Source organism: Bombina bombina, chromosome 3 (genome assembly GCF_027579735.1).
Source record: "Bombina bombina isolate aBomBom1 chromosome 3, aBomBom1.pri, whole genome shotgun sequence".
NCBI classification, from domain to species: Eukaryota; Metazoa; Chordata; class Amphibia; order Anura; family Bombinatoridae; genus Bombina; species Bombina bombina.
Window position 1 is genome coordinate 1,062,282,227 of NC_069501.1, and position 15,650 is coordinate 1,062,297,876.

The 15,650-nt window shown below is 37.7% G+C and overlaps 1 protein-coding gene across 1 annotated transcript in view; it reads right to left on the reverse strand.

Annotated features, from left to right (window-relative positions):
- SOAT2 (sterol O-acyltransferase 2) overlaps nucleotides 1-15,650 on the reverse strand; it is a 149,380-nt gene that overhangs the window by 58,311 nt on the left and 75,419 nt on the right. The window contains exons 5-6 of the mRNA XM_053708323.1: nucleotides 14,859-14,966; nucleotides 13,911-14,193 (exon numbers count right to left, since the gene is read on the reverse strand). Coding sequence (XP_053564298.1) covers nucleotides 13,911-14,193; nucleotides 14,859-14,966 — 391 coding nt within the window. The remainder of the gene's footprint in view (nucleotides 1-13,910; nucleotides 14,194-14,858; nucleotides 14,967-15,650) is intronic.

The window sequence follows — 15,650 nt, forward strand, 5'->3', positions numbered from 1 at the left end:
ATGAGCCCTTTCTAGCTGGAATTTCTGCTCAGACGACTCCCCTGTGATGGCTTGGAATAGTTGACGTAAATAGTCCCCTATAGCAGGTGAAGTGATCGATTCTGGGATGCCCTTCAGTCGGATATTACACCTCCGACTCCTGTTTTCCAGGTCCTCTAATTTGTCATTAACGTCCGCCAGCTCTTGTTGATGGTCATTTAGTTGTTGTTTGATGTTGGTGATATCTTCCTCCCTTGCTTCTTCTTTTTCCTCCAGCGTTTCGATTCTAGTGCCCAAATCTGAGATGTTCTGTTTAATTTCTGTGAGGCTATTTGTAACCGTGCTCTGTAGGGCGTCCATTTTCTCCCACATTTTATCGAATACAGAGGTGATGTCCTGCTTGGAAACAAGATTCTTAATATCCGATTTAGTTATTGGCTTATTGCTGTTTTCTGGGAGGTTAATTTCTGTGTCTTCCATCTCTTCCTCTTCTATCTCATCTTCCTTGTCAAATACCTTATCGCCTTTCTGTTGTTTAAAGAAGATACTTGCTGCTGCTGGTTTAGATGTGCAACATGGTTTGCTATTTCTCCTGATTGACATGGTGTTGTATTAGTAGATGAGCCCCTCTTGTGCTTGGTTGCTGTTTGAGAAAGATATTGTGAGGAGTATCTGTTTTTAGATTATTGCAGCTTTATTTGGACGCTCAAAGTATTAAGCTGTAGCTGTCAGTCTTGCATTGTGTTGAATAGTACCTTAAGCAAAGCCAGTAATCATATTTTATTCTTGTGCCCCCAGCTATTAGTTGCTTTTGATTTTCTCTTCTCTCCCCTCTCTTAACCTGGTATCATTATGAGATTTGTAAATGATTTTAATTAATTGCGGTATAGAGAGTTTTTTAGATGCATTAGCTGTGTACTTTTTAAGCCTCTTTTGATTCTGTCTCACTGTGCTGCAGCGACTCCCCTTTCTATTTGCTCCTCTCAGACCTTGCGCTGTTTAACATGAGCCATGAAGGAGAAATGTGGTCATTTCTTAATTTTGCATGTACCCTAATGTCGTTTTTTATTGTTTGTGTATTACTGTTGTTGCCCCCGGTCTGAAATACTTTGTTCGTGTGCCGGAGCTTGTCCGGACTGCCACGTGGCTACTCACTCATGGCGGATCAGCTCTGTTTTCCTCCTCCGTTTTCTTAGCTTGGGGTCTCTTCTATACAGCGGAGTGTTATCACGTTGACCTCCGGTATTACTGGCTATATCTCCGCTTGGTTTCTTCTCCGCTACTGGGAGCGTTAATCCTCTGTTAGGGCTGCAGCTCAGGCCTTCATTGCTCCGGGTTCGTCCCTCCCTGTATTGTCGGATCTAGCGTCTTATCCACAGGTACTCAGGAAGCATTAAGGTGCAGGATCAATGCTTGGTCGGTCTGGTAATCTTTTGTGGACACTCTTTAGATGTTAGTTTGTTAAGTCTCCATTCTAAAGGTTAAATGCACCTGGAGCCAACAATCTATGCGTCCACCATTGTGCCTGCCTAGGCTCCGCCCCCGGACTCTCTTTTTAAAGTGACATGAAACCCAATTTTTTTCTTTCATGATTCAGATAGAGCATAAAATTTTAAACAGCTTTCTAGTTTCCTTCTATTATCAAATTTGCTTAATTCTCTTGGTATGCTTTCTTGAAGGTGCGGCAATGCACTAATATATATGCAGCCACCAATCAGCAGCTAGAACCTAGGTTCTTTGCTGCTCCTAAGCTTTCCTAGATAAACTTTTCAGCAAAGGATAAAAAGAAAAGGAAGAAAATAAAATAATAGAAGTTGCAGAGAAAGAAAACACAGTGCATCCCATCTAAGAGTAAAAGCATTTAATACACGCACATATTGCGCTTTTAAAAATAAACACTTACAAGAAGAAGATAAAAAACGAGCAATGTTTATAAGCTCTGAATGCCGGAACGTCCTAGGAGGGCCAGGGAGAGAGATGGAGAGTTTGTCCGAGCCTCATCAAGGTATGCGCTGTACCTGTGGGCTGGTAGGAGAAGCCTGGTTTGTCGAGGGACGTCGGTGACGTCAGAGCGTTGAATGACCTCAACGCGTTTCATCCAGCAACGTCCGGACTTTGTCAAGAGGAGGGTGTGAACTGGTTGGTATTTAGACTGCTTAAGAAGGAAACTGTACAAGGCTCTGATAGGACCAAAAATGTTGCATTAAGTTCAATTGGTAATAGCAAATGTCAATCAGAGCCTGCGTGTGAGATATACAGTGAACTTGCAACAAACCATACATATATGAATACAATTGCAATGAAAAAAGCATAAATGTTAATAAATAGCAAAAATGTTAATAAATAGCATCATATTATAAAACCTATGTGCTTATGAGTCGATCATTATTATTGTAAACCGGCACATTTGTAAATACAGTGGTGATAAGTAAAACTTAAAACTCGGGGGAATATCGTTAGAATAATAACAATCCTTATATAAAATCTTTAGATTGTAAAGCCATAAAACATATAGCCATCATTTTTTCGATGTTAGAAGGCACAGATGATATTCATATTTTGGGAACATAGAGCATATAATTAACATCTCTTTAGTGAAGGGCACAGAAAAATTCCCTTGACAGAGTGAGTAAATTTTGATAACAAAGTGAATTCTATCACATGAAAGCATTTAAGTCTAAATCTATATTGAGACCTTTTGGAGCCAAAGTGTCCAGTTCATCGATTCAAAAAGTCTCTCTTTGACGGAGAATCCTTAATCTGTTAGAAAATGTGTTTGGTGGTATACTTTCCAGAATGTTTACTTTCAAACTATCAGGATTAGAGTTATGTTTGATTTTGAAATGGTGGGGCACACTATGTGTATCTAGTTCATGATTGATATTGTATTTGTGTTCACTGAACCTCTTACTGATGGATCTTTTTGTGCGTCCTATATATAACAGATTGTAACTACAGGTTAACAGATAAACTACATATGTTGAGCTACATGTAAAGCTTTTTTGAATGTGATATTCTTTAGTATTATTATAATTGTAAAAATTGGTATTCAAACAAATATGTGCACACATCCCCACATCGTGGGACACCACATTTTCTGGTTCCCTTTCGTGGCCCTAGCCATGTACTTGGTTTATTAGTGTTAAAAGTTTTTGGTTGAGTTTCAGATCTTAGTTTGGAAGGTGCTAAGATGTTTTTGAGATCTTTATTTTTCTTATAGGTGATGATAGGTTTATTGGGTAATGTTGGACCCAAAACTGGATCTGCTTGGAGTATACAAGTTCATCCTGAACTCCTACTACTCTGCCCTTAATCTCTATAAGCAACAATACTTCTCTAATCTCATCTCTACTCTTTCCTCTAACCCAAAACATCTGTTCTCCACGTTCAATACTCTTCTCCGCCCACCCCCACCTCCTAATACAACCTCTCTCTCAGCTCAAGATTTTGCCAGCCACTTCAAAAACAAAATTGACTCCATCAGAAGTGAAATCAGCTCTCAACATACTACCAATCTCCCACCCCCTCAAAAGCTCACAATCATCCAAAACCCAAATATCCAAAAATGCAGCTCTTTTGCCCCTGTTAACGAGGATGAAGTTTCTGCCCTTATACTATCCTCCCACCTCACTACCTGTCCCCTTGACCCCATCCCCGCACAGCTACTTCCCTCCCTCTCTGCTACCCTCACCTCCATACTCACACACATTTTCAACCTCCCCCTCAGCACTGGTATATTTCCCTCATCTCTAAAACATGCACTGGTCACACCTATCCTCAAAAAACCTTCCCTCGATCCAACCTCCCCATCCAACTACTGCCCTATTTCCCTACTCCCTCTTGCCTCAAAGCTCCTAGAAAAGCTAGTATACGCACGTCTATCCCATTTCCTTACACTAAATTCTCTTCTTGACCCACTGCAATCTGGATTTCATCCCCATCACTCTACAGAGACAGCAATTGTCAAGGTTACCAACGACCTACTTACAGCAAAATCCAAAGGCCACTTCTCTCTGCTTATCCTCCTTGACCTGTCTGCAGCCTTTGACACTGTTGACCACCCTGTTCTGCTCCAAACCCTCCAATCCTTTGGCATCTGCACAACAGCTCTCTCGTGGTTCTCTTCCGATCTGACTAACCGTACATTTAGTGTAGCCTTCTCCTGAGCATCCTCTGCCCCATTACCACTTTCTGTTGGGGTACCTCAAGGCTCTGTCCTTGGTCCCCTTCTCTTTTCAATCTACACGTCATCATTAGGTTCCTTAATAAAGTTCCATGGGTTTCAATATCATTTGTATGCCGATGACACCCAAATCTACCTCTCTGCACTAGACCTACCTCCTTCCTTACTAACCCGTGTCACTAACTGTCTTTCTCATATCTCATCTTGGATGTCCTCTCACTACCTTAAGCTAAATCTCTCCAAAACTGAACTCCTTATTTTTCCCCCTTCTTCCAATATCTCCACCCTCAAATTTTCTATAACTGTTGATCATTCCATCATTACTCCTACCCCACATGCCCGATGTCTTAAGGTCACACTTGACTCAGATCTTTCCTTCACTCCTCACATTCAGTCCTGCCACTTCCACCTTAAAAACATCTCTAAAATTAGACATTTCCTTACACAAGATACAACTAAGATTTTAATCCACTCTCTCATCCTTTCCCGCCTCGACTACTGCAACTCCGTCCTCTCTGGTCTACTTAGCTGCTGCATAGCTCCTTTACAATCCATTATGAATGCCTCTGCCAGGCTCATCTTCCTTACTTGTCGATCTTCATCTGCTGCGCCTCTCTGCCAATATCCCCACTGGCTTCCTCTTGCCTCTAGGATTTAACACAAAATCCTCACTCTGACATACAAAGCTCTCAACTGCATTGCTCCCCCCTACATTTCAGAACTTGTCTCCAGATACTCTCCCTCCCATCCCCTTCGATCAGCTCAGGATCTCCTCCTCTCTTGTTACTTCCTCACATTCCCGTTTACAGGACTTCTCCAGACTGGCCCCTATCTTGTGGAACTCCCTGCCTCGCTCCACAAGACTCTCCCCTAGTTTTAACAGCTTCAAGCGCTCCCTAAAAACTCTACCATTCAAGGATGCTTACAACCAACACTAACCTTTCCTAACTCCATTGCTTTCCCCTTGAACCCCTTAGAATGTAAGCCTATGAGCCCAGCTGTTTGCAGATCGCCTTCACAAGAGCCGACTACAACAGTGAAACTCTCGGCAGGGCCCTCTACCCACTTGATCCCTGCAAAAGCTATCCTGTATACCGACTATGTTCACAGCGCTGCAGAATCTGTTGGCGCTCTACAAATACCTGATGATAATAATAATAATAATAATAATACTCCAATGTGAATTGAGGATATGCTCAATTGCCTTACTACTCTGACTGAAGGTTGTGATGAACCTAGTGCTATTGTCAATATTTTCTCTAGGTGGTACTAGCATGGTGTTTCTATTCATGAGTTGTACTTTGTCTTTGACTTGTGTTAGAAGAGTGCTATCATATCCTTTGTCCAGAAATCTTTTGTCTATAATTTCTGATTCTATTATATAATCAGAGTGAAAGGTGCAATTTTCGTTTAACCCTTTGGTATTGACCTAATGGGATGTTGTGTTTCCACCTAGGTAGGTGTCCGCTTTTGGCATTGAGAAAGCCATTTCTATCAGTATGTTTTCTGAAATTTTTTATAGCTACTTTGTTGTCAGATACAAATAAGGTGAGGTCTAAGAAGTCAATTTGCTCCTTGTGGCTATTGGACGTGAATTTCAAATTCATATTGTTGTTGTTTATATGTTCTATAAATTTGGAGGTGTTGGAATCCCCTTCTTTCCAAATTATGATCAAGTCATCAATGTAACGATGATAATGTATAAAATTATCTTTAAAAGGGTTATTGTTCCAAATGTAATGGTGTTCAAAATGACCCATATAGATGTTTGCATATGAGGGCGCAAAGGTAGTGCCCATTGCGGTCCCCTGTGTCTGTAAATAGAATTTTTTTTCAAATTCGAAATAATTATGATCTAGTATGAAAGAAATAACAGATACTTGAAACTCTAATTGTTGGGGGGCCATGTTTTTTAGTTCAAAACTGTTTCTGATGGCATTAATACCCAATCGATGGGGGATGCAAGTATAAAGTGTGGCCACGTCGCAAGTGAGCCAGCTGTATTCTTTATGCCAAGTTAATCCTTCGAAAAGGTTTATTACATGGGTTATATCTCTTATATATGAAGGGAACTTTTTCCTGCTGATTGTAGGAAAAAGTCTATGTAAGTAGATAAATTATTAGTGAGTGAACCAATCCCCAAAATGATAGGCCTACCCGGGGGATTGCTAAGAGATTTATGTACTTTGGAGTATACTCCAAGCAGATCCAGTTTTGGGTCCAACATTACCCAATAAACCTATCATCACCTATAAGAAAAATAAAGATCTCAAAAATATCTTAGCACCTTCCAAACTAAGATCTGAAACTCACCCAAAAACTTTTAACACTAATAAACCAAGTACATGGTTAGGGTCACCAAAGGGAACCAGAAAATGTGGTGTCCCATGATGTGGGATGTGTGCACATATTTGTTTGAATACCAATTTTTACGATTATAATACTACTAAAGAATATCTCATTCAAAAAAGCTTTACATGTAGCTCAAAATACGTAGTTTATCTGTTAACCTGTAGTTGCATTCTGTTATATATAGGACGCACAAAAAGAACCATCAGTAAGAGGTTGAGTGAACACAAATACAATATCAATCATGAACTAGATACACATAGTGTGCCCCATCATTTCAAAATAAAACATAACTCTAATCCTCATAGTTTGAAAGTAAAAATTCTGGAAAGTATACCACCAAACACATTTTCTAACAGATTAAGGATTCTCCATCAAAGAGAGACTTTTTGGATCCATGAACTGGACAATTTGGCTCCAAAAGGTCTCAATATAGATTTAGACTTAAATGCTTTCATGTGATAGAATTCACTTTGTTATCAAAATTTACTCACTCTGTCAAGGGAATTTTTCTGTGCCCTTCACTAAAGAGATGTTAATTATATGCTCTATGTTCCCGAAATATGAATATCATCTGTGCCCTCTAACATCGAAAAAATGATGGCTATATGTTTTATGGCTTTACAATCTAAAGATTTTATATAAGGATTGTTTTTATTCTAACGATATTCTCACAGGTTTTACTTATCACCACTGTATTTACAAATTTGCCGGTTTACTATACTAATGATCGACTCATAAGCACATAGGTTTTATAATATGATGCTATTTATTAACATTTTTGCTATTTATTAACATTTATGCTTTTTTCATTGCAATTGTATTCATATATGTATTGTTTTGTTGCAAGTTCACTGTATATCTCACACGCAGGCTCTGATTGACATTTGCTATTACCAATTGAACTTACCGCAACCTTTTTGGTCCTATCAGAGCCCTGTACAGTTTCCTTCTTAAGCAGTCTGAATACCAACCAGTTCACACCATCCTCTTGACAAATTCCGGACGTTGCCGGACAAAATGCGTTGAGGTCATTCAATGCTCTGACGTCACCGACGTCCCTCGATGAACCAGGCTTCTCCTACCAGCCCACAGGTACAGCGCATACCTTGATGAGGCTCGGACAAACTCTCCATCTCTCTCCTAGGACGTTCAGGCACTCAGAGCTTATAAACATTGCTCCTTTTTTATCGTCTTCTTGTAAGTGTTTATTTTTAAAAGCACAATATGTGCGCATATTAAATGCTTTTACTCTTAGATGGGATGCGCTGTGTTTTCTTTCTCTGCAGCTTCTTTCACATAAAGATCATTTAAACGGAAGTTTCCACCATTCTACAGCAGCACCCAGTTCACATGTACCTATTCCAGGCACAGCACGAAAGCAAGGAAAAAACAAGTTTCTGCTATAAACTTTACTATCTTCAGGATTCTACCACCATGAGATTTTCATAAGCTTCTTACTGTACTTCAAGGACACTTGCAATTCGAATCTGGGATATCACTGGAATCTCCTGGGTTAAACATCAGCCTGTGGATATCAGGTTTTACTCTAATCTTCAGTTTAACCTTTGCCAGATACGATATTCTGACATTTTTGTTATTATTCTTGCGATTCATTTACTATACTGATCACTAAGGGCGCAATATTTTCTGTTGTTAGTTGTAAAATAATAGAAGTAATTTGGAAAGTGGTTTAAAATTGTATTCTCTATCTGAATCATGAAAGAAAAAAAATTGTGTTTCATGTCTCTTTAATTCTAAGGACAATAAATAATTTTTTCAATGATGCATTTGAAAGAGGGCATTTTAAAAGGTTTTATTTTTATATTTTATATGTGCATGTGCTTAAAGAGACATTTTTTGTGTGTGTGCTTGTGGGGAAGTGCTCCTATCTACCAATAGGGTTGTTTACCAGCTAGTAAGTCATTGATTGATGAATATTGTCTACAAACATGCATTCAATTCAATGTAACTTTACCCCTTTAACATGCATCATTGCTTTTCTTTTATTTAGTTCAATACTACTATCATTTTCCAAATTATTTTATTTATGTTGAGTGGTTGCTTACAATAATCACAAAAATAGACACCAAAGGTGTATCAAAAGAAACACAACAAAAAAAAAGAGTCATTAAAGTTTCTCAACAGCCCTGAAGCATGTAATAAAAGAAATAAGCAATATGCACAGTTTTGTATACATTTTAACCTTGTACAATTTTTCTAATATATTATCCCGGGCTTCAATAAAAGAAAATAGGAAAAAAAAAGACATAGTTACTTCATTTTGACAAGTTCATTTCACCTTGTGGCCTGTAGCCTTACTACCACTTTTTTAATTTGAACTTGGCAACCATTGTTACTGGAGTGATTTCTCAAGGAGATGTGAAGGGGAGGGAAAGTAGGGGAAAAGGGGAAGGAAAAAGGAAAAAACAAAACAAAAATATATATTAAAAAAAAAGAGGGAGGGGGAGAGACCCTTAGTAGGTGATTTCCAATTTACCATAAGTCTAGCAATACAAGGTCTGTATTCCTAAAGGGGTATATCATATGTTCTATCTCTGTTGGTAGAAAAGATTTAATAAATACTGACCATTTCTTAAAGAATTTCCTAACATCTTCCTCTTGGTGTGAGTCTATACCAATCTGTTCTAATATGCATTGCTTCTTTATACAATTCTTAATCTCAGGTATACTTGGTGGCTCTCTTCCTTTCCACTTCTTAAAGATTATGTATCTAGTTGCAAGAATAGCTAAATTAATTATTTTACAATTAGTACTTGTTTTAATTCAGAAGATACTAAAATAATATTTGCTCAATTGAAAGGACTATTGAGGAGATTCCCAATGTATTATTTAACCAATATTCTACCTTAGTCCCAAATCATATGCACTAGGGTTGCTTCTGGCAGCTGGCACTTAGGGCATTTGTTAAAGTTTAGGTTTCCAAACTTGTTTCCTTTAGCTGGTGTGTAATAGGTCTTGTATAGTAATTTCATATGTGATTCTCTCTAAGTTGAGGAGAGCGTGGTTATTAGTACCCTAGATATGGATTGTTGAATCACAACGGGGTTAACCATGCTTTGTGGAATTGCTAAGATCCATTTAAGGTATATTTGTTGCAGATTTGTGGGTCCCCTTACGGAGCTTAGGGTTTGATATATTGTGGATATTGACATACAGCCAACTTTTGCTGACGCTAACCAATTTTCTAATTGTCCTAGGTTCCAATTCCAGCCAAAATCCTTTATCAACTCAGATATATAGTGCCTGGCTTGCAAATAAGCAAAAAAATATTTTTGAGGGAAATGGAATTCTCCTCTAATAGATTCATACGATTTAAGGCATCATCTTTCTGTATCTATCAATTGATACATGTGTTCTAATCCCAGATTCTGCCATCTTCTGAATACTGACGACTGAAGTCCAGGTATAAATTGGGGGTTCCCAGTTAAAGGTAAGAATTTGGAAACTAACTTCTACCCCCGTGATCTTGCATATTCGCCACCATGCCATAATTGGGTTAACAATAGACCTAATTTTCTTGATCTCTTGAGGAAGGAGACTGCGCTTATGATGGGTTAGTGCAATGGGAAGAAAGGGAAATGTTATATTTTGATCTAATTCGTTATTTGTAACATAATCTCTTTTGTGTACCCCGTGATCTTGCATATTCGCCACCATGCCATAATTGGGTTAACAATAGACCTAATTTTCTTGATCTCTTGAGGAAGGAGACTGAGCTTATGATGGGTTAGTGCAATGGGAAGAAAGGGAAATGTTATATTTTGATCTAATTCGTTATTTGTAACATAATCTCTTTTGTGTACCCAATCAATAACTATTCGTGCAAGGAAAGCGTAGTTGTATATTCGGAGGTCAGGGAGTGCCATGCCACCAAACATTCTTGGAAGCATGAGCTTTTGTAGTGCAATTCTGGGTTTCCTATGTTGCCAAATGAACTCTCTTAGCACCTTATTAAGTGCGCTAATATCATTTCCTTTCAGAAATAATGGTATATTTTGGAGAACATATAACATTTTGGGGAGGAGTATCATTTTATAAAGGGCTATGCGGCCAGATATTGAAAGCGGAAGATTCTTCCAATTTGATAGATATTCTCTAATTTTAATTAATACTGGGCTTATATTTAGTCTATACCAGGACTCAGGGTCTGGCGAGATATGCATGCCTAAATATCTGAATGAATGTACTACCTCAAGGGTAAATCCCTTAGTGATTCTGTTGTTTTTTTTAATCCAAAGTAACTCTGATTTAGAGATATTTATTTTATACCCTGAGAAAGATCCAAATTGTTTAAGGATTGCCAAGAGTTTAGGTACATTCACATTGGTATTACTTATATATACCAGAATGTCATCGGCATAAAGGGCTATTTTAAGCTCTTTTTTGCCGATTTTTATCCCCTCTAACTGTTGTCTTATTGCCGTGGAATGGCTCAATGATTATATTGAATAATAGGGGAGAGAGAGGGCATCCCTGCCTTGTTCCCCTTTTAAGTTCAATATCTGTTGATTTTGATCCGTTTACTATCAATCTTGTAGTGGCTTTATTGTATAAGTTGTCTATGAATTTGGGGAACTTGTCTCTGAAACCAAATTTATATAAAGAAGATAGCATGTGATCCATATGAACTGAATCAAATGCCTTTTCAGAGTCAATCGCAAGTATTGCTAGATCCACATTCTCTTCTTCTTCCCCATATGGCTTTTTCTCTAAGTTCTTAAAATAGTCTATAGTGGCGAAGACTTCCCTAATTTTTGCTGAGGAATTTCTCCTAGCCATAAATCCCGCTTGATCCTTATGAATAATGTGCAGTCGAAGAATTTGTAATCTTTGTGCTAAAATTGCTGTGAGTATTTTGTAGTCAGTGTTGAGTAAGGCTATCGGTCTATATGACTCCTTTCGATTGGGGTCCTTTCCTGGTTCGGGGAAATTGTTTTACCATGAATATATATGTCATTATATAATCTAGTCAAATGTGGAACTAATTGTGGTTCCAAAATGTTATAAAATTCATTAGGGAGGGCGTCGGGGCCTGGAGCTTTATTTAAGGGGAGCTGTTGAATGGTTCTATTAACCTCTATCTCAGAAATGGGAGAGTTCAATGTATCGGATAGTTCAGGTGGGAGAACTGGGTACAAGATTTTACTCCAGAACTCCTCGCTTTGTCTAAGATTCGAATTTTTCAGTGAGTATAAATCTTGATAATAATCCGAAAAGATTTTCAGTATCCCGTCTATTGATGTGATCGATTTGTCTCTATCTTGAATAGATTCGATCAGGGATGATCCTTTATCCCCCTTTATCAAATTTGCAAGGAGTTTCCCTGTTTTGTTGCCATATCTATGCATCTTAGCCTGAAACTTTACTTCTTTCTGAGTGGTCCTATATATTAAAAAAGTATCCCTTTCCTTCTTAGCTTGGGTATATCTTGACCAGTTCTCTGCTGACCTGATTAATAGGTATCTATTATATGCGTTAGAAACAGCTTTTCGTACCTCGTTTTCGCGCTTTTTTAGGTTTTTAGTTCTGTATATGCTATAGGCCAAAATCTCCCCCCATAGAACTGCCTTGCCAGCTTCCCAAAAAAATTCTGATTTGTTTAAATACTCATAATTAAGTTGAACATATTCTTTATAGTTAAGGTTAAGCCAGTTTTTAAATTTGTAGTCTGATATTAGGAACTTGGGAAACTGAAAACATCTTTTATCATAGGTTGGATCCTCGCTCTGAAAATTCAGAAATATGGGAGCATGGTCCGATATAACTATTGGTAGAATTCCTGCCTCTACTCTATGCTTGACCATTTTTTCATCTATTAAGAAAAGGTCAATCCTAGATAATGTCCTGTTGGCCATGGAAAGACATGTATATTCAGTTCTATCCGGGTTTTGTGTTCTCCAAATGTCCCTGACCCTAAGATTTTGAGAAAGCTGTTTAAATTTTTTAATTTCTAGGTTATCTTTTTTAGTCTTGGGGCAGAGGGATCGTGTCTAGATCTATCTAATGGATATTGTGGGGCCATGTTAAAATCCCCTCCTAATATTACATAACCTTCCACATATAGTAGTATCTTAGCTTGTAATGTTTCCCAAAACTCATGGCTAAGTCTATTTAGACCATAAACATTACATAGAGTATATAAAGTATTTGCCAGTTTAATTTTTATCATTAGGAATCTCCCTTCTGTGTCCGCATTTATGTGTAAAATTTCATAATTTAACCTTTTCCCTAGCAATATATCTACTCCCCCTTTGCAATCTTTACTAGGAGAGACAACAACCTCTTTCACCTATGCTATCTTAAGTTTCATGACTTCCTCTGTTTTTAAGTGTGTTTCTTATAGAAATGCAATGCTTGTATTTATTTTCTGAAGATAAGATATTATTGCTTTCCGCTTAATCGGTGAAGTGATACATCCTATGTTCCATGATATCAATTTATATTTACCTGTCATGTCTATCCTTACTTATAAACATATGAAACCCTTAATCGAATAATAATATTAAGAGAGAGAGATAAAAAAAACAAAAAAAAAAAGGGGGGGGGGGGGAAGCAGAGGAAAAGAGGGCATGGGCAGGAAAGAGGTAAGGGGAAGAAAAAAGAGAAGAAAAAAAAAGGGGGGGAAGAGGGGGATAGGATTGTCCCCTTCCAACATCTCCTGACTGGAGCAACCTCTGCCTATTGTACCCCGGTTATCCCAATGAGGAGAAACCTCAATAAACCTGAAAATTCTTTTAATCGATGACACAGATAGTAAAAAGAAGGAAAACAATTAATTAAAAAAAAAAAAAGAAAAGAAAAACCAAACAACCCATTTTTAATGTGTGCCATCATAAATTCTTAGGGTTAAATATCCTTTTCCTGACACTAGCTACCTATTGTGTGGTACTGGTTCCTTGAGGTGCTATTAACCCTGACTGGGCTAAAAATGTGCCTGCTTCTACTACTGATTCAAATAAATGGACCTTATCATCGACCCATATCTTAAGCTTAGCGGGATAAATAAGAGTAGCACGTATTCCTTGGTTGATTAATTTCATACATAGTGGGGCTATGATTCTTCTCCTTGCAGCCGTGTCAGCTGAGAAGTCTTGGAACAACATAATTCTTGAATCCCCAATAAATATTGGTTGATTTTTTTTCTATAGTATTGTAATAGTTTAACTTTGTCTTTGTAATTCAGTATTCTAGCAATTATTGTTCTGGGTCGTGTCTTTCCTTGATCACCTAGGGGCCCTCCTAATCTATGCACCCTCTCTAATGTGATCTGTCTCTGGGGCTGCGGTATTTGCAACAACTGTGGTAGGGTAATAGTCATAAACTTATTAAGATCCTCATACTGTTTCTCCTCTAATACTACTATCATTTACATTACCTGCTCCAAGGTGACAATGAAGCTGGAAGCTGGTGGCAGACGGTAGTGCTTTAGTACAAAGATGGGGAATGCTCCAAGTACACATATCTGACCTATAAGAAGGATGCTGCCTAGTGATGCAGACAACAAGAAAGGATGCTTGGATTTTGGGTACAGAGATCCAAAGGAGTGTAAGGTTTTGTAGGGCACCAGGAGGGTATATGCAAATAGAACAATCCATGTAGACACCACAGTACCAAACTGTCCAAATGCATAAAAAAGCATGTCAAATTCCAAAACTATCCTGAAAATGCAAAGAATAAGGAAATTATTAAGCGTTTGCAAAAATATTAAAGTCTAGCATGATGTATTACGGTTGACATGAGCAGGAAATAAATGCGGCAGCCATGAACAGAATAATTATCGTGATAGATGTCCATGCAGTGAGAGCATGCACTATTAAATATGTTTCTAATTTACTTTAATTACTAAATTTGCTTTGTTCTCTAAGTATAAGTAAGTAATTTGTTGAAACTGCATGGAGCTAGCTGGTGATTGGTGGCTACACATATATGCCTCTTGTCATAGGCCTCAACCAATGTGTTCAGCTAGCTCACAGTACTGCATTGCTACTCATTTAACAAAGGATACTAAGAGAATGAAGCAACATGGATAATAAAAGTACATTGGAAAGTTGTTTAAAATCGCATGCTTTCATTTTATCTTTCTTGTCCCTTTAAATTGTCAAAATAGCATATAGATTTAAATTTAAAAAACAAAGTGCAAGAGAAGGCTGAAATGTATTGCAACATCTGTTGGCATGGGGGGGGGGGGTTAATCTTAATCAGTGACAGTTGCAATATCACTGAAAAAATAGCATCATTTTAATTGAAGAGTTTAAATACAGAAATGTGAATTACATACTGGTGTTTTGTAATAGTCAGTGTTTTGATCGCCTGTTACTCTCACCTGCCCTGGTCTATGATGTTCACTGCTACAGTGCTGATCATAAAAATGCACAATGCTGCCACAAACATGTGATAAATTGTTCGAAAATGTTCCACTTCCATCAGTTCACTGTGGGAAGAAGAGAGAAAGTGATAAAAAATAAAGCATTTAACTATATTTACAGCTTTAAGCAGTGACATAGGATGACAATTTGTGAAATGTTGCCCTACCCATGTTATTTGACATAAAATAATTGGTAAGAAAACGCAGTTTTCAATTTAATGGAACAAAATAGTCTTGGGTATCTAAGCTCAATGGGACAAATTACATTCCGGTTGTAACCTTATTTTAATGGCAAAAAAGCCTAAAATTAAACAAGAATTTGCTCAAAACTGTATAATTCTTGGTCTCCTCCAGAATTGTTATTGTTTAAAAAGATAGATACTCCCTTTATTACCCATTCCCCGGTTTTGCATAACCAACACTGTTATATTAATAAACTTTTTACCTCTTTGATTAGCTTGTTTCTAAGCCTCTGCAGACTTCCTCCTTATCTCAGTTCTTTTAACAGACATGCATTTTAACCAATCAGTGCTGACTCTTAAATAACTTCACGGGAGTGAGCACAATGTTATTTATATGACACACATGAACTAGCAGTGTCTAAATGCACTGAGATTAAAGGCAGTTCAATGGCTTCGAAATTAGCATACAGGTATGAGCCTACCTAGGTTTAGATTTCTACAAAGAATACCAAGAGAGCAAAGCAAATTTGATGATAAAAGTAAATTGGAAAGTTGTTTAAAACTGCAT